Source organism: Chrysemys picta, chromosome 3 (genome assembly GCF_011386835.1).
Source record: "Chrysemys picta bellii isolate R12L10 chromosome 3, ASM1138683v2, whole genome shotgun sequence".
NCBI classification, from domain to species: domain Eukaryota; kingdom Metazoa; phylum Chordata; order Testudines; family Emydidae; genus Chrysemys; species Chrysemys picta.
This window is the reverse complement of record NC_088793.1, coordinates 34,391,591-34,411,780: the sequence shown is the minus strand read 5'-3', so window position 1 is coordinate 34,411,780 and position 20,190 is coordinate 34,391,591. Positions and strand designations below refer to the sequence as shown.

At 37.4% G+C, this 20,190-nt stretch overlaps 1 protein-coding gene across 9 annotated transcripts in view; it reads right to left on the bottom strand.

The window, feature by feature from the left end:
• The window catches only part of KIDINS220 (kinase D interacting substrate 220), a 161,488-nt gene that overhangs the window by 106,127 nt on the left and 35,171 nt on the right, over positions 1-20,190 (bottom strand). For all 9 annotated transcript variants that reach the window (XM_005287752.5, XM_005287753.5, XM_005287754.5 and 6 more), the window contains exons 7-16: positions 19,924-20,022; positions 17,965-18,162; positions 14,417-14,515; positions 11,305-11,403; positions 10,430-10,528; positions 8,927-9,104; positions 8,085-8,249; positions 6,595-6,774; positions 4,605-4,770; positions 3,189-3,340 (exon numbers count right to left, since the gene is read on the bottom strand). In XM_005287752.5, the coding sequence (XP_005287809.1) occupies positions 3,189-3,340; positions 4,605-4,770; positions 6,595-6,774; positions 8,085-8,249; positions 8,927-9,104; positions 10,430-10,528; positions 11,305-11,403; positions 14,417-14,515; positions 17,965-18,162; positions 19,924-20,022 (1,435 nt within the window). The remainder of the gene's footprint in view (positions 1-3,188; positions 3,341-4,604; positions 4,771-6,594; positions 6,775-8,084; positions 8,250-8,926; positions 9,105-10,429; positions 10,529-11,304; positions 11,404-14,416; positions 14,516-17,964; positions 18,163-19,923; positions 20,023-20,190) is intronic.

Sequence of the window (20,190 nt, the reverse complement as noted above, 5' to 3'; positions counted from 1 at the left end):
CATGGTTACAGATGTATTAGCAGGAGTATTGTAAGCAAGATAAGTAGTAATTCTTCTGCTCTAGTCCGTGCTGATTAGGCCTCAACTGGAGTATTGTGTCCAGTTCTGGGTGCCACATTTCAGGAAAGATGTGGACTAATTGGAGAAAACCCAGAGAAGAGCAACAATAATGATTAAAGGTCTAGAAAACATGACCTATGAGGGAAGATTGAAAAAATTGGCTTTGTTTAGTCTGGAAAAGAGAAGACTGAGCCCTGGTCTACACTAAAGGGTTAGGTCGAATTTATAATGAACATGTCTACACAAGCAACCCTGTTCCGTTGACCTAAAGGGCTCTTAAAATCGACTTCTGTACTCCTCTCCAGTGAGGGGAGTAGCACTAAAATCGACCTTGCTGGGTCGAACTTGGGGTAGTGCGGACACAAATCGATGTTATTGGTCTCCGGGAGCTATCCCAGAGTGCTCCAATGTGACCGCTCTGGACAGCACTTTCAACTCCGATGCACTAGCCAGGTACACAGGAAAAGCCCTGGGAAATTTTGAATTTCATTTCCTGTTTGGTCAGCGTGGCGAGCTCAGCAACACAGGTGACCATGTAGTCCCCCCAGAATTGCAAACGAGCTCCAGCATGGAGCAAACGGGAGACACTGCATCTGATTGCTGTATGGGGAGAAGAATCTGTGCAGGCAGAACTCGGATCAAAAAGAAGAAATGCTAACATATATGTCAAAATCACACAGGGCATGATTGACAGAGGCTACCACAGGGACAGACAGCAGTGCTGTGTGAAAGTCAAGGAGCTCAGGCAAGCCTAACGAAAGATAAAGGAGGCAAACGGTCGCTCTGGGTCAGAGCCCCATACATGCTGGTTCTATGATCAGCTGTATGGCATTCTAGGGGGGGACCCTACCACTACCCCACCACTGTCCATGGACATCTTCAGGGGACATCTCACGCAACACAGAGGAGGATTTTGTGGATGAGGAAGAGGAGAAGGAGGAGGAGGAGGAGAATGAACAGCAGGCAAGCAGTGAATCCATTCTCCCCAGCAGCCAGGACCTTTTCATCACCCTGGAGCCAATACCCTCCCATGGTGGGATCCCCGACCCTGAAGGCAGAGAAGGCACCTCTGGTGAGTGCACATTTGTAACTACAGTACAGGGTCTAAAAGCAATAGTGTTTAATGTTTGATTTGCCCTGAAGACTTCGGATGCATTGGTGGCCAGTAGAGCTACTGGAAAAGTCTGTTAACGTGTCTGGGGATGGAGCGGGAATCCTCCAGAGACATCTCCATGAAGCTCTCCTGGAGGTACTCTGAAAGCCTTTGTAGAAGGTTTCTGGGGAGGTCTGCCTTATTTCATCCTCCACGGTAGGGCACTTTACCGCGCCAAGCCAGTAGCAAGTAGTCTGGAATCATTGCAGCACAAAGCATGGCAGAGAATGGTCCTGGGTTTTCATCGCATTCAAATAACATTCGGTCTATATCTTTCTGTGTTAGCCTCAGGAGAGTGATATCATTCATGGTCACCTGGTTGAAATAGGGGAATTTTTGTAAGGGAACAGTAAAAGGACCCCGTTCATGCTGGGGTGTTTGTGCTTGGCTAAAAGGGATCATCCCTGAGAATAGCCACGCGGACGGGTGGGGGGAGGGGTGTGCTGCACATCCACCTGAAAACCGCAGCCCCTCCTTTTAAATGGAAAACCCAACCGGCATTGCTTGCTATGGGAAAGGAGGGCACTGCAGTTTGAAAATATTCCCACATGTTATGAAGGTGTTAGAAGCCAAACCCGCGTACCCTTTGGCTTTCCATGGCTGCCTGGAAACCGAATTCTGTTGCCCAGCCATGTGTGACATGTCACCATACCGGCAGGTGCTCAATATAAAAGGCAAAATGCGACCTTGTACCTAAAGCACATGTGCTGTCTGCTGTGAACTGCTTGATTCACTGTGAAAGAGTCTCCCTTTTGTTCTCAGAAATGTATCATCTTAAATTTTACTCTCCCTTTTTATCCCCCCGTAGGATAAATGTTTCTATGCTCCCCCATCATCTCCGTCCCTGAGGTTATCGCAGATTAGAAGGCGAAAAAAAACACACTCACGATGACATGTTTTCCGAGCTCATGCAGGCCTCCTGCACTGATAGGGCACAGCTGAATGCATGGAGACATTCAGTGGCAGACTTAAAGAAAGAGACCTTCTGAAAACGTTAAAATGTATTACTGGCATGCGAAACCTTAAATTAGAGTGAATAAATGAAGACTCGGCACACCACTTCTGAAAGGTTGCCGACCCCTGGTGTAGATAATACTTAGTCCTGCAATGAGTGCAGGGGACTGGACTAGATGATCTCTTGAGGTCCCTTCCAGTCCTATGATTCTATGATATGTACTTTTGGGTCTTCTAAGTTCAGTTTTGTCAAGTCATTATTCCCACAATAAAGTCACACATCCTGAAAAATCTACAACTAATATAGAATGCAAAAGCCTATTTGCTGAGCAACACAGGTTGCCGTTAACCTCTCTCTCCAATGCTTTTTGCTCTGTATGTGTCAAAAAGGAGGTGATTGAACTGGCAAGGAAAATAATTGTAACTTTTAATGAGCTTCTACATCAGTGGTTCCTAAACTTGTTCCGCTGCTTCTGCAGGGAAAGCCCCTGGAGGGCCGGGCCAGTTTGTGTACCTGCCACGTCTGCAGGTTCGGCTGATCGCGGCTCCCAGTGGCCGCAGTTCACTGCTCCAGCAGCTCCCATTGGCCTGGAGCAGCGAACCGCGGCCACTGGGAGCTGCGATCGGCTGAACCTGCGGACACGGCAGGTACACAAACCAGCCCAGCCCACCAGGGGCTTTCCCTGCAGAAGCAGCGGAACGGGTTTGAGAACCACTGTTCTACATTTTATATATATATATATATATATATATATATATATGAAAAATTCTCAACTATGCTCAAGAATACCTTTTGCTTTCAGCTAATTGTTTTTCTATAATCTTTCTACATAAAAAACTATGGTTTCACAGCTTATTTTTCCAAGGTGAATGGAAAGGGTACAATTAAAGCAGTAGTCTATCTTCTACATATCAAAAACTTACAGTTTAGACATAAACAATGTACTGATGTGAAAAAACAGAACACTTTACAACTGCAGTGAAATGGAAAAATCAGAAAAGTCATTTGAGTAATAAATACCTTGTGTATCTTCTGTCTTGAACACTCGAAAAAGTCTTGTTGCTAAGAAACCAAACTCCCTTTCACATGCATCAGAAAGGGTAGCAATCATCTCAGCCATTGACGTTTCACCACCTACACTGGACAGTCTATTGTAATCAGTAAACAGAAATCTGAAACGAGACAAAAAGAACATGTATCTTGTATGTAGAAGTCCTTTTTGGCTAGTGGAAATAAAACCTTTCTATTCCCCTACCACTGAAGGGTACCCTTTCAAATGTGGCAAAATGAACATTTAAATAAGAGTTTCTTTAAGGTATACCACTGCTCTTATAGCAATTTAGTCTCTTTCCCCTGCCGCCTTCTCCCCCATTTTCAACCTTTCCTTTGCTTCCATCCCTGTCTTATTTTAGCATTTGATTTACTGAAATACACGTCTCACAGTGTCTCAGAGTGCAAATATAAAAGACAAAATTTTAATGATCACAATCCACAAAAACCAAAAGACTAATCCAACAATAACATTGTGCAGGATTCTATCATATATATCCCGGATGAAAAATACAAAAACAAGACAAGACAATACCAGTACTTTAGCAGTTTCATGGTCAATTAAAAGGCATGGGAGTAAATAAGTTTCTAATTGATATAGGTACATGATTAGACTGCAGTAGTAACCAAAGATAGAAAAATGCATAACTAATGAACAACAAAGGATCCATATCAGCCTTTCTGATGTAAATATATTGAAAAGTATATACATAATTTTAAGAATTACATGCTGTGACTACTTGAAACTTTACTAGACTTAATCTATACATGCACTTGTGATAGGGTAGCTATTTTATGTTGAGATTTACTAACCTACATGAGGAAAAGGAAGAATAAAACTAAATCATAACTTCAAACTATAATATTACAATTTTAATCTACATTTTATTGCTATTAGTTAAATTGGCGTGTACAAATTGAGATGTAGCATAAAGTAATTTTATTAGCTTCTCGGTAAAGCATAAGGGAGTCTACCAGCAATCACAAAAGTTAGGGTTAATATTTGGTATCATTCTAGAAATACAAATACATACTATTCATTTGAATATGATGATCATTAAAAATATATATACAATCCTTAAAATATCATCAGAATAAGCTTAATGCACCTGTTGCATATTTCAAGTGATTTTAATATGAATAAATCTTGCATGGTTATCTTGATAACCAATATTATTGTCTGCAAACTATCTTGATCAACTATCTTGATCAATGCTTACTCTTTTTTCTTACTAGAACATAAAGAGTTATTTGAAGGAGAATAAACTACACGTACTTAATCCTGCTGGATTCCTATTTCCCTGTACAGTTTATAGATTGATAACAATGTGAAACTGAATTATGTAGGAAAGAAAAAGAGAAAAGTACATATGAAATAACTCTAACCTGACAGGTAAAGCTTTAGTGGTTTGCTCTGGTAATTCTGGTGGGTTCACAAACATCAGTTTGAGAAGCAGCTCCAAGTATCCCATATGTCTTGCCAACCTTGTACTTAATACCCAGGCCCAGTTCCAGCTTTCTCCTTCTCTTCGGCCACCAAAGTAAATCACAGCTGTAATAAAATACTTTCTTAACATCTCAATATAAAAAAAGTCATGGAAGTCTGAACAGATAAGACCTTAATACTTATCAAAACTTGCAGAACTAATGAAGCCAAGTGGCTTTGTTGTAGTACTTGGAATTGGCATGAAAAAGAAAGAATTAGCCTCTATTCACAGCCAGTTACACATTAGTGGCCTGAACTAAGTGTTGTGGAAGCAGTTAGCTCAAGCCACAGAAGTATAATGGCTTTGTTACACCCAACAGTGGTCCCTTCACCAAATGAAAACCAGCATTTCTGGGTTCTAAAGTTGGCCCTATCCAGTCTTTTTTATCACAAGAATAGCAGCTGCAATATAACTCTCATGACTGAGATGGAATTTTAAAGCAAGAAAAAGGTGGCTCTGAGAACACTGTCAGATATGCAAAGGGATCTGTACATACATAGAGTATCAAACTCAGAGCTTGGAAAGAAAGCTAATGAGAAACTGCTTCTCATATTTTATTATGGAAGTGCTAGTCATGACTCCATAGTTAAGTAAATACTCTAATTTAAGTTAAAACAAACCAAAAATGGGTCCCTCAAGAAATTTAGCACTCAAACCATTCTTTACCTTAATAATGGACAGTTACTAAAACAGACTCTTTAAACTAGTTAAAAATCATTGAAATCTTGTGCATTGTCTATGTTTGAAGAAATCAGATTGCAATAAAGCTATGCTACTAACAATTGTATCTGTTACGGTTATAGACTAAAACAGGTCCAGACCAGTAGCTCAGGTAACTTATATGGGGCAATTAGGACATCTGCGGTAACTCAACCAATCACCAGTTAATGTGCATGCTGCAATTCAATTAATTGATATGACTTAGTAGAGTGAAAGTGAATGTATGTCACGACTTCTCATTCATAGATTACTTAGCTGCCAAATATCACTGGACTGGCCCCAACTATTACTGCTCTTAGAAGTTCTGTGGCTTCATGCTAGCAAATTAAGAGTCAGATTCACCAGTATACTCTGGCTGCTTTGTGCTGTTCCACAGATGCAACATTAACTCAGTCCTATAGTGATAGTAATCAATAATCATACAATTATGGTTAAGGTATATTAATGTCTAGTATCAAATTAATTTAAAGCAAATTTTTAAAAAATAATTATTTTTAATCCTCCCTGCCCCCATCATGGCATCAAGATAAAACAGAGTTACGGGTATTATGGGGACTTAAAATGGGTGTTTCTGCACTTTAACACATATGGGCATCTTTTCAGTTTAATTTATCTCTGAATTTCCTGGATTTGCAATGCCGGTTTTGGTAACAATTACATTTTATATGATATTTTATCGTTAATTTGATATATATATATTTTAATTCAATCGTAATATATTTTTTCCAACTGTTTTTAAATATTTTTGCAATTTTAATCACACCCTCTCAATCATTTGAAGTATTACATGTTCATTTTTAAAAACTGAGCCCTACTCTTTTAAAACCTTGCTATTGCCTGAATATTAAGAGCTTCTGTTAAAAATATTCAGTTCCAGAACTGAAGTGACATAAAATTAAGATATGGGAGTTGAGTCAATAAATTTTTACTTAACAGCTATTGTTCTAACCCATATTAATGAAGTCAAATGCATTATTTTGCTGTTCTTACTAAGTTTATTCTCCAATGTTTATTATTAAAAACAATGAAAATAAACACTCTGTTTTCTTTGTGTTTTTTGCAGAATTACTTGACTTTTTTCAGAAGTACAGCATTTGCTTATGAATAAATACTGAACTCTAAAAATAGATAGAACCAGTATGTTGTATATAAAGTGAAAACAGACTTACTAAAGCATATGTATAGAACTGCTAATAAGCTCAGTGCCACAGCTATTCCGAGCATTGTGTCCACTGTGAAAGCAAGCAATAAACCCAGCCCTCCACACAGCAAGAGCGTAAGGAATACAATAAGCCAAGAGAACTGGAACAGAGGTTCAATCTGCTGTCCTGCAAAAGTTTTCATTTCATCTAAAATAGAAAAAGCATACAGAAAAGTCAACCTTAGTTGTATATTTTTATGACACAAAAAATAAATTCCTGCAAACCAATCAAGGAAATTGTGTTAGAACCCTGATAATAACCATCATAGTATGAAAGTCATTATGTTATGTATTTATTTCTGGGTTTCAGTTTAAGTTCATACAAACGAGAATTCCTGCAACACATATTTAGTATCCATGGCGTGAGAGGTAAAAAAATTGTGGCATCAATTAAAAAAAATGACTGAGGAACAGCTAAAAAACATTGAGAACAAATTAAAGTTCTCCAAATAGAAAAGTTAACTTAGCACCAATAACGTACATTACTTTTATTTATGATGGTAAGGATAAGGTGGAGTGAATGGATATATTCGCTCAAGTAATAATTATTTAAGTTATTCAAACCATAACAATTTTTAAGCAGAAATGAGTATGTTTGAGTGACAGGGCATTAGGATGATAAATTAAATTGAAGAGATCATTTTAATACATCTTAGAAGTAAGATGATACTTTAACTTTTATGAATTAGATGGAACATCTCAAATATTTACAGGGTCGACCTGGAAATTTCATTGAGCAGCAGTAAATAAGACTTTACATGCATTACAAAGAGGATAGAGAATACATGGAAAATTTTTAAATGGTATTAAATGAATTAATGGTGATTTTCTCTTCAAATATTGCAGTCAGCCTGGTTATGTGCTCTCAAGAAGTTAACCTCTGAAATAAAAAGGTCCTGAAAATGGCAAGGCAAATGACTAGAATCAGAGAACACTTACATAAGAGAATTAAAAAATACCAGAATTTAGTTTTGAAAGATAACTAGAAGATGGGTGATACACATAAAAAAAGTAAATAATATCACAAAGAAACAGCCATCAGTATTCACCCTTTCCTATAATACAAAGATAAATTAACTTAAAATTGAAAGTAAAATTCCAAACTAAGAAAATGAAATACTTTCAAAGCAACAGAATTACCATGTGGTGGGATTCACTGTTGCAGGAAGCCTTGCAGACTAATAGGTTAGCAAGATTTAAAAACTGGTTAGATATTGTATAAAATGTACAAATTTATGGCAGCACTAGCAAAATTAAAGGTTATCAATCCTCACGTTTTATATTTTCCCTGATTGATGGGTGCAATATGGAGGGGGAGAGTTTCAGAGAAGAGTTATATATTATCAAACCAGAGACAGGATACTGGACTAGAAGGTCTACCTCAGTGTAGAAACGCCTATGTGATATTTTATAGACTATGTATCTAAACATACAAAAAAGCTAAAAATCAAATGTTACCTTCCAGTTTTTTGAGCAAAAAAGATTTCCCACTTCCCCATTGGGCATACAGCCCTACACAGATAGGTGGCTGCATGGTTGGCTCACTGAGAATATCAGCCAAGGCACTGCTATAGAGATCATAACCCAGCATGTCTCCATCAGTTTCAGTAGGAGACAAATGCCCTGTAATGTAAATATAATACATTATGTTTTTTTCATATTCTATATTTCACACAATTACTTGAAATCAAGACAAATTTACTTGTATAATAAATAATTCAATGGAAAAACAAAATAAAAAATCATCATTTCTGTATATATATTCCTGCACAACTGGATTTCAACCATAAGTTTATAAACAGTATAGTTAGAATATAGGATGCAGCTCATAGGAACTGTATAGTTGTCAAAACTATTAAGATTTAATATGCAAGGACTCAAACAATATCCCACAGTTGCAGCAAGTTAAAGCAAATGAATTCCTCTCAAAAACAAGAACTAAATATAGACAAAACCGAATGCAAGGGAGTCATTGTCGACACATCTCACATTAGTTTTCTGTTCAGAAACAAATGACAAAAGCTTAATTCTAAATCTAATCGGACTCTGGAATAATGGATTTTCCTACTATATTCCTGTCAAGCTCTAATTTTCAGATCACCACCTTTCCCCATATTAAAATTGCACATTTCTAAACTACACTCAATTTTCATCATACAATGGGATAAACAGAAACATGGCCTTAGAAGACTCTTCTAATGCACCTAGTTATTTAATCCTTTAAATCCTAGTAGGAGCTCTATTCCTTTCAAAAGCAGATATCAATACTTAAGGAAAAGACAAATAATGCTCACACTTACTGGCACCAAATATCTGAGTTAAAATACTTTTCTGGTGGTTACAGTCAATGTTATAAGGTGTCTCTCCTGCTTTGTTGGGTCTATAAAGCAGTCTGCCATCTTTTGGATTTCTTAAAAGCAGTTCTGCAAGTTTACGGCTTCTTCCACGAATGGCAATATGAAGTGGAGTATCTCCTTTCTGTAATTAAATCAAGTGAAAAACTCTAGTAATAGCAATGGGTGTTAATTTTGAAAAGTGAGATTCTGAATGTAATATATATTTCAAAATATTAGTGTGGTGTAGTTCACCGAAACAAAATATATTTTAAAGAAATCTTAATGACATAAACCCCTCCGTGGTACACGCTCCCTAACATAACATTGAAGAAATTCACCAAAAGGTTAACAACATGTAGGCAAGGGAAAAGGATAATAATAGTAAAAATACATTATAAAAAATTCAGCTATCTTAAGTAGTCTTTCTCCATATTTTAAGGCCCGTGAAACCAAAAGTTGCTATTAATATCAATCTTCTAGTAACTTCAGACACTTAAAAACCAGTTATGCTATTTTCTGCTGTATAAAACTGTGTCACACTGACAGCTTTAACTAGGAAAGCATTTTCAAGGTCTTAAAGTTTCCCATAACAACAAATCAATACCACATTAATTTTGTTATTCATTATTATTTAGCTCCCAAAAATGTGTTCAGTGCTTTACAGATGTAAAATAAAACAAGCCTGTCTCTCCAAAAAGCTTGCAATGTAAATGGACAACATATAGAGTAAGATGAAGACAGGAGTGGAAGGAAGAAGAAAATAGCAAGAAGAAATACACAGAACAGGTTATGGGGTTATTATGGGCAGCAGAGTACATCATGTTAGTCTTTTGACTCACTTATTTAATTATTTTTAGAGTATCAATCAAAACCAAATATGAGTGCCAAACAATAACACTGATCTAAACAGAGAGAAAGGAGACACATTTGGCCACATAATTTTGTCCATCTCATCACTGTTGATCCTCAGGTTAATTAAATTGCGTTATGATTCTTTGGGCTTATTTTGAAATTGCTTGCCCAGACTTGTACTCCTGGCAGAATTAATCAATTAGCACTTGCTTGTTTTCGACTGTTTTATTGCATTTGTGAAATTCCTTTTTATGCATGAATATAAAATTTAACTTCTTCTGGTATTGTATATCACTGAACACAATACAAATTAAAACTTTAAAAGTATGAATATTCATGGATGGAACCTATATATGTTTTACTTTCTAGTGTTCTTATCAAGCATAATCAACTCAATTTACACATAATGTGACAGCTTGAGAAAATGTGTATATCAGCTTATGAATTGCATTTGTCTTGTGAATTCCATTTATGACTAGGGTTGCCAGGCGTCTGGTTTTCCCAAAAGACAGGGCTCTATCTGGCTGCAAAAAACACTCATGATTCACTACCAAATTTGTGTACAAAATTAACATGACTAGACATTCTATAAATAAATTACCAAATATTCTTTACCTTGTCAATAGCAGAAACCTTAGCTCCTTTATCCAGCAGAAGCTCTACTATATCAATATTTCTCATCTTGGTTGCTTTTATAAGAGGTGTTTCTCCATCCTAAAAGTAAAAATTAGAAGAAAACATATAAAAACCTCCATACATCATCATTCCTTTTGACCAACCATAATTAGTTGACCAACCAAAAATTTACTTTTAGGAGAGGACACTTTTATAATTCTAGAAGCATCACTACACAAAAAATAGTGCTTCCCAACTTTTCCCTTAAAAATGCACTTACTCTTCAAGAACACAGTAAACTGATCAAAGGCATTCATCATAAGCAATGTAAATGCCTTTCTACAGACACTTCATTACACAGTCCAAAGCCAGTTGCTTTCATAAACAATCTAAAAGGGGCACGGGGGGGGGGGAGAAATTCCCATAATATGGCTACCAATGCATTTGGGAAAAAAGTTAAATCATTGCTATGTATAGTATTCTCTCTCTTCAATTCCTGTACATGCAATCACTGACTGTCAGAGCTCAAGTTTATTAGCACAGTCTCTCCTTCTCCCTCACCACATACACTGCCACTCACTTTACCTCAGCAACACCAGCATCACCAACAAGAGTCTCTCAGTTTCCCTACTGAATGGCTCTTACCGAGCAGTGACTGGTTCCTATCAGCAAAAGGCATGGCTACAGAGCACTAATTATATAGCACAGAAATATAAAGCTGAAATTAACCAGTATTGTAAGAATGAACTGTCCGCATTGCCAACAAAATTGGAATTTGGTGTTATGGTTTCAAATCCATGCAGGAGGAAAACAAAAGAGAAGAGTCTTAGAATAATAAACACACCATATCTGTGGTTACAATCCCAGTCACTTACCTTTGTACACATTTCAGTATCAGGATTGCATTGCAAGATATCTCTCACCATTGTAGCATTTCCTTTTTCAACAGCCCAATATAAAGCAGTTTTGCTATCCTACAAAACAAACAAACAACATTTTGGATTTACACAGCACTTTTCATCCAGCAGCATCCATTTTGTAGACCTTATGGGATAATCACTATTTAAAGTCACACAGCAAAATTATATCACAGTTCAAGAAAGGCAGAGGACACGATCACATCCAACTAAAACTTCAAGTGGATTTTGGGTAAGCAGAACATAATTCCTTACATCAGAATGTGGCTAGAAAATAGGGGATAACACCTGTATAAGGTGCCAGGAGGATCTTTAATTACTCAAAATAGTCAGGACCTGCTTTAAGTACCATCCAAAAGATGACACTTCCAACAACACAGCAACTCCTAATACCATGCTAGGGCATTGCTTCAGTAATGACTCAGAGGGAAATGTATTACCTATGGAAAAATCAACACCATTTCTTGCAGATTGCTAGGTTTTCTCAGATAGGTTTTACAATACAAGTATAGAAACGGCCCAAATCTTCTTCACTTGCAAGATCAGAGGTCTTTGTACTGAGTTTTTAGATAACTATGAAAAATAAATTGTGAACATGTAGTCAGCCAAGAGCTAATGAACAATTCAGTCCATCCCTTCGCCCAAGACTGGCTTGCTGAAGCAGTAGGGCAGGGACAAATGGGGAATTCTCACACACTATGTAACATTAATGGGGGAAGAAAGGAAGCCTTCAGAGAGACGAGCATACAAGGCAATCTGATTGGATGATTCATCTCTATGAGTGAGGACCGCCCAAGATGTAGTGCATAGGGCAATGATGGGAACAATGTTTGCCAATGCAACAAAGCCTTCAGGCCACCCTAATTTGGTGGCCAGACACTTTGGTGACTGTACAAGCAGGTCCAGGACATGGGTTTGACTTCTTGTCCCACCCTGTGTATGTTTTTTTCCCTACCCACTCTCAAGTTCAAGGAAGGGTACTGGTGTGGAACTATCTGTTGGGCTTGCAACTAGTTCATGAATTGGGAGCCAGGGAAGAGACATGAAGGCTTGCAATACAGAGTTCCGTTATGTCATTTGCCATTGTATACATGTGGTATATTTCTAGTTGTAGATATTTTTGGATTGGTATGGTGTCCAGCCAACTGGTCCTGTTTCTCCTGGAATTCCTCTCCTGTTGATGGTTCATAGATCTAATCACAAAACTAGCTCCATGCCTGAGGAGCAGGTCCTTTTTCTTCTCCCTCTCACAAGAGCCTCTAGTAGCAGAAGCTACTCTTTGTTTTACAGGGCTCCAAGCTCTTTCTTTGCATGTACAGAAGAAAGCAGAAGTTATAGCCAGCACGAAGGACCAGAAGAAAATGCTTCACAGTCTACAGTACTGGAAACACTAGTGTAAGATACTGGCTCTGGTGATCAGTTTAGTGCCTGACTATGTTGTGCTTAGGCAGGACCAAGTGGTCCCAGATTTATGGTCAAGGAAGAATAGAAGGTCTCACCACTAGAGTTAGCTTATAAGTACTCAGTCATTTTTTCACTGTGCTGGCAGACCCACTGAGAAATCTGGTCTATTTGCATGGCCTGGGGTTTAAATATTTAGCCAAAAAATACAGTAGTTTTTTAATATTTAGATTTAAAACTTGGTCTACAAGCCATACAATTTCTCCAAGCAGAGCTTGGGGGGGAAAATCCACTTGTTTACTCACCAAGGGCAAGCAGGAAGCTTTTGTAGGCAATGGTCATCAACTTTTGCAGAATCAAAAGATTAATTTTCTAGCTCTTTTGCCTGACAAGATAACCTGATAACCCTTCAAAAACTAACCATGTATGAATCAGTGTAGTGTTGTCTAAGTCTGCCAACAGACTACTAAAGTATCTCTGCTGTTTGTTACAATTTTAGCAAGCCACAATACAATGAAAAATGATCTGGCTTTATTTAGTCTGTTTTCACTGGCACCTTTGTCCCACTGTTGCTTGGAAAAGCTCTGACCTGCACCAGAAGCTATTCAGTGAGGAAGACCTAATAAACAGAGACTTGGGGAAGGAGGTCAAGCAGTGGTGACCCAGCCTTCCCTCTTCAATGTAGCAGCCAAGCAACTACAAGAAAGTTTTCCTTTTCTATTCCAGCAGCCTGAGGACATTAAAGGGCTCCAATTTTATCAGCCATGTAGTAGACAAAAGCGGATATGACAAAGATGGAACTCACAAGCAGGGTCCAGTGACAGCATGCTGGAAGGAGGCCTAAAAAAACCCTCCCCCTTTCATAGCTGCTGCGGGAGACAGCTTGGCTTCTCTCTTGGTCATTGCACAGACACTGGGGCACCATAACTATTTTGTTTCTGGCTAGTAAGTTTAGTGTTCTAGCAACTATGGCATGGGTGCTTTATCACACACCAACATAAAGATGGTGGGGAAAAGGATAAAGGAGTAGAAGGAATGATTGGATGTGATAAGTTTGAAAAGAAAAATACAGTATTGGGAGAGAGGCTTCAGGGGGAGAAGAAAGAAGAGACAGAAAACATGGAAGAAGTTAGAAAAAAGTGAGTAGAAGCGGAGTGTGGAAGAAAAAACTAAAGTAATTGATGATAATGCAGAGTATTAAAAGAAAGAGGAAAAAAAAAAAGAGTGGAGTTAAGCCAGGAAGGGAAAGAAGTTCTAATAAAAACAAGAAAGATGTTGTGAGTAGGCCTGGTCAAATAGTACTGACAACTAATATTTCTCAGTGAATTTCACCAATATATTTAATATAATTTATTCAGCAAATATATTATGGGAATACTGGTAAAATGCATCAAATATATTCAATAAATATTTTTTCTGATAGGTAATTAAAAATAAAGAGTTGGTTGACAATATATTTTATTAAATACAGCACAGAAGATTTATTCCTTCAAACTGCAAGAGCAGTGTCAGAAGAGATATTTTTTTCTTCATACTAGTTAGTAAACTTTGTCCTCTGGATGGTAGACTATGGACAAATTTTTCAAGTCGTATTTTTCAGGAAACTGTACAATTCTCAACTTCACATTCCACCTAAGGGACATAAAAAAATCAACACCATTGTACTTACCTGACCTCTAATGTCTATGTCAGCATATTTATGTAGCAGGGCCCTCACAATTTCAACATGACCTCCTCTAACAGCCCCTATCAACACAGTGTCTCCACTCTGAAAATAAATTAAATGATAGAAAACAGGATCAATAGGGTAGTCTCCCTCATCTGATTAAAATGATTTACCAAAAAGAAAACATAATATTTTGCCTGAAATCACATCAGATAACAAATTATAGCCTATGAACATATAAATCATGTCAATTTTTACTAAATCTTTATATAACAAAGTTCAGATTACCAATTAGTAGTTTACACTGGTTAAGTATACTCAGATAGTAGAAAAGGCTTCCATTTTTCAATAAGTATTTTTATTGCAAAGAGGTCAGACATTAAGCATTTGAAGTAAAACATAATCATGTGCAAGATTACAATTTGAGGGACCAAATCTTAAAATAAAGCAAGCATAGAAAGAACGAGAAAAAATAAATATGGGAAATGATAAATTTTTCTTGCTTAAGTCTGTGTTAATTCATAGGTAGCCTACAGAAAAGTCATTTTCAAGTCTTTCAGGAATTTTTGCTTTTTCTTCATAAAGCAATGGGTTGTTTTTTTTTATACTGAGGTCTTCTCTTTTGATAAATAAATGTTGTATGCAAGGGGTTGATTCTGGTCTCAGTTACTCCAACATAAAAAAAGAAGTCATTGGAATTATATGGGTATACAATCTGAAGAATAAGGCCTAAAATCCAATTTAAATTTTATTTAATAACTCTCAATTCACATAACTAGTAATTGTTATAGCGTACAAAAAATGAAGCCATGAACTGATATGACTTGTCTAATTTTTTTCCATAGTGAAATAGAGAAAATAAATGCCATCAGTAAATAAATGAACAAGTAAATCTAAACTTAATCACCATTTTGTATAAGCAGTCTAAGGGCTTGAATTTCAGTAACATCCCCTCCATGGTAGCAAAATTCTAAACTTAAATGCTGCAAGTCAAAATGGGTGCTAGTGCTACCGCTATTCACTATTTTAAATCCCTCTGTGTAATACTGTTTTCATTTGCAGTGACAACCGTAATCAACATAATATTATTCTATCTCAAATTTTTATTTTTTATTTTCTTTTTGTCACAATGAGTAGTGGACCTAAATTTGTACCGAAAAGGAAAGGGTGGGGGAGATGGGAGAGCATATAATAATCTTAAATATCCTTTGGAACTGTGAAATAATTATTCATCCAACATCATACCTCATAAATTGGGACCCAAATCAGAAAATTTAAAAATGAGGAATTCCAATCCACTCCAATTAGAAGTCACTACATATCTGGCTCCTAACAGAAGGTGAGAGTATTAAGTATTTTAACCTTTGTTTCTGTAAGACCAATAATTTTTCATGCCACATACACCATCAGACACACACTGCAGTTTAGTACAAAACTGTTTAGGAGACACATGAAGTGGATATATAAGTGTGGAAACCATTAGTGGCAAAAATACATACTTTTTGAACTCTGGCAGCAACCGTTGGGAGTTTTTGTCACTGAGCCAAATATATTATGCGTTAGTGTTTAGCAGAACAAAATCTTAGCTGTTTAATGGTATAAATCAATCCCTACTAATTCTGTCAAGCTCAAAGATATCAGACCTTACTTTAACCTCATTCTGATTACTATCTTCCCCCGCCTCCCGCAGCCACCGCCAATGACTTTCAATATGATTTAAGCCTCTGCTATCAAAAAAACACTAGAGCAGTGGAGTCACAAGAGGTAGTAGCATACATATAATTCATTATGATGATAACTTGCCGCTGTAAAATGATTCCTATCATTTTTATGCATCAATTTTACCTACCGTATATACTCGATCATAAGCCAGTTCGTTTATAAGCCGACCCCCCCCAAGATAGGTAAGTAAAAATAGAAATTTTTTATAACCCGTTCATAAGCCGACCCTATAATTCAGGGGTCAGCAAACTTTGGCTCCCGGGCCATCAGGATAAGCGCTGGCGGGCCGAGATGGTTTGTTTACCTCGAGTGTCCGCAGGCACAGAGGTAAACCTAAGTAAACAAAGTGTCCTGCTTACCCTGATGGGCCGGGACAGCAACTGGTGGGGAAATTTGGGGGGGGAGAGGGGAGAAGATAGGAGTCAGGGGAGTAACCACTGTGACCACCCCCCACATGACCCCACCCCTAGCCCAGGACCCCCCCAGTCTCCCCATCCCATCCCTTCCCACCTTATTTGGGGAGGGCCAGGGGAGGATGTCTCTGACCTGGCTGGAGCTGATCTGGCAGGCTGGGCGGCACGGCCACAGTGTGCTCCGGCGGGCCGGGCAGCGTGGCCACAGCCTGCTTTTGAGGGGGAGCGGGGGAGGGGGGGGGGGAGAAGCGGCATAGCTGCAGCCTGCCGGACACGGAGCTGCAGCTGCTTTGGAGGCTGGGGGAAGAGTAGCGTGGCCAGAAGCGGAGAGACTCTGGCCCCGCCTCTTCCCTTCTGTCTCTGCTGGCTGTGCTGCCTCTCCTTGCTCCCTCTGTTGGGGGAAGGGGGGTGTCCCACCTCTCCCCCTCTATACCCGTTCATAAGCCGACCCCCTTCTCTGGTGCTTCCCTTTTTTACTAAAAAAATTCGGCTTATGAACTCAAATGGAGCCAGTGTCCTTTGTTTTAGACCTAGAAAAGTATGCTTAACATTTTGATTCCAATAATGACAGCTTGTGAAATATTAGCTGCTAAATTTCTATCACTACTGAAGAGAGAAAAAGCAAGATGCCAATTCAGAATGGCATGACCAAGTTCCACTACCTTGTAACTTGACAATGCTAGAAACACTTTGGAAACTATTAAAAAGTGCCTCCAGACCCATTACATTTTTCTAAACACCTGCTGTGTCAGAAAAAAAAGTTTGATCTCTGTCAAAAGTGAAACTGACTTTCTGGGAAACAATATTTATTTAATTAATATTAATGCTAGAAGGGACAACCCTGATCACTTATTCTCATTTACTGAATAACAAAGACCATAGAATATCAATCAGTAATTCCAGCAAGGGAGGGTATTATTCTTCACCACCCAATAAATGAATCCTGAGTTCAATATATTATGGTTGACCTACAGCATATCTTTTGGAAGGACATCAAAAAACAAAAAAGAACATCTGTTAAGAAACTCAAGTGGATGTTCCCACAGTGTATTGCACTGCTGTGTTAACTCAGGTCCTGAATGGATTTCATGACTTACAAACCAAGGGAGCTGGAAAAAGGCCTGCTGAAGAGGTGACATTAGTCCATCTATACATTAGTGGAGACTCGTAATGCCAGAAAAATGTTAGACTTTCTTTAGCTCTATACAAATAGCATCTCTTTTTCCATGTGGCCCATGCTGATTTAAAATGGTAATACAAAAGTCTGCCACCTAGTGGCAGAAAATTAAAAAATAAACATGAAAATATTTAGTATATATGAATTAGTCACACCACTATACACTGGAATACAGTTATGCAGGCTAATATATCAGGCATATGTTTGACACCAAGTTTATCATCAGAACACTTACTAACCCTATCAGGAATGTTCACATAAGTTCCTGCATCAAGTAGATCCTGCACAATTTCAGTATGCCCTTCCTTTGATGCAATCATCAGCGCTGTATTTCCATCTTTATCTGTTAAATTTACATTTGGGTTCCTTTTCAGAATTTCCTTTACTGAGTCAGTGTAACCACCTTTTACTGCTACAATAAGTGCAGTCATAGAGTTCTAAAAAAAAAAAAAAAAAAGAAGAAGAAGATATTACATCCTAAATAAGGGATACAAATAATTATAATACCTGAATACTGCAAGCTATCTAAAGAAGAATGAAAGATTTCTCAGGAAAGTATCAAATACTTTCTCAAGCATTCAAATGTTAGCATAGATTTTTATTAAATGTACCGTATATGGTAGTATGTACTTTATAAAGTTTAAAAATAAACAAACAGGCACTATCTCGAAGAACTTTCTAAATGCGAGCATTAAAACCTAAAGCAATTTATCATAACTTCTGAAAAAAATATGAACTGTACAATCTTTCTGCAGTATTATGAATATAATATCAGTTCATCAGTGCACTAAATATGCCAATTTCATTTCAGAAAAATAAATTAGAACCACTTTTTTAATTTGTTTACATATTACACAAACACCCAGAACACCAACTGTTTTTTATTGCTCACTTTGAAGTGAGATTACCCTCCACTGTCCCTCCTCCAACCATCTGAAGAGTTATCAAGAATGAAATGTTAATGAGATAGCAAAGTTTTCACTAGCGACTAGACTGTAATGCCCTTACATTAAGTAGTATGTTTCTTCTTGAGCAGTGTCACTGATTTTTTGGGGGGAGGGGGGTAATTTTTTTTGTTTTTTGTAGGGTTATTTGCAGCACCCACTTTAACCTGTATAATTAGAGCAATTTAAATATTCATTTTCATCAAAGATCTATATGTTGTGAAGCCAAACAGAATTCCTGTTTTACTAGTTTAGGGCTTGACTATTATTTCAGTACCCATACATCAACATATAGTGTATATTGAGAGAGTACCCTACCTACACTCAAATTCAACATTTCTCTTCATCAAAGCATAACATTGTATCTGAATTCAGGATGCAATTCATTTACATGAATTCTTGGGGACTGTCAGCTTATTCTATCACATTAGGCCCCAATCCTGTAAAGAGAACTGCTCAGGTGTAGGGGTTTGCCTACATGTTTCCTTTGCAAGACTAAAGATTGAGAAAGGCTGCTGCCATATGAATTTAATGTAAGTACTACGTGTTCTTATGGAATTTTTACTGAACATTTTATGCAGAGATGTCACCTTTCTAAATGAACTAACTACATTATTTTCAATTCAAAATATCGAATAGTCTTCAATAAAGATTTAGAAATAGAAACAGCCTTTCAGTTATAAGACAAAATAGGCAACTAAAGCAATATGTTTTAAACATTATCTGGAAAACACGAAGAGCCACACCAACTTTTATATATGATTTATTATTCCAATAGCACCATGTGATAGGTCCTTGGCATACCAAGATTCTGCTTATCAGAGAGTTTTGACACAGTAGTTAAATCTCTAAAAATAGCAACTGAAAATCTATTAAGTTGTGACTCCTAAAACATAGCACAGATGTTCCTTTTCATTCTTGTATAAATCCAAAGAAATAAAATGTGTGCCATTGTTTCTGTAATGTATCTGTTAAACTTAAAATTCAGTTTAAAAAATTATATAGCAATGTCACAGCTAAAAGTACGAAATCTATAGTCATCAAAAGCTCTCTGATAGTTTGATTTCGTGTATGCCTTTTTGATCATATCTTAAAAAATAACCCGCACACAGATCAAGACCAATAAATTGCATTTTCTTCATTGTCAACATTTAGCTTTGTTTTATTTTTGCACATCAGAAACGTAAATCTGTTTATCCTGGAAACAAGACATGTGGACACATCTTACCATGGAAAACAAAATTAGTTACTTACAGCCCCTTCTTGATCAACATCAGCGCCCATCTGCAGCAAGTATTTCACACATTCCAAATGACCCTTCCTAGCAGCCCAAATCAATGCTGTGGTTCCATACTATAAACAAAATCAATCACAAAACTTATTAATATGCTCTTTCAAATTGAGTTGCTGTATTTAATGTCAAGAATGGACTATTGTACTGCATCAGAGGTGGACAAACTATAGCCTGCGGGCCACATTCGGCCCATGGGACCATCCGGCCCAGCACTTGAGCTCCCGGCC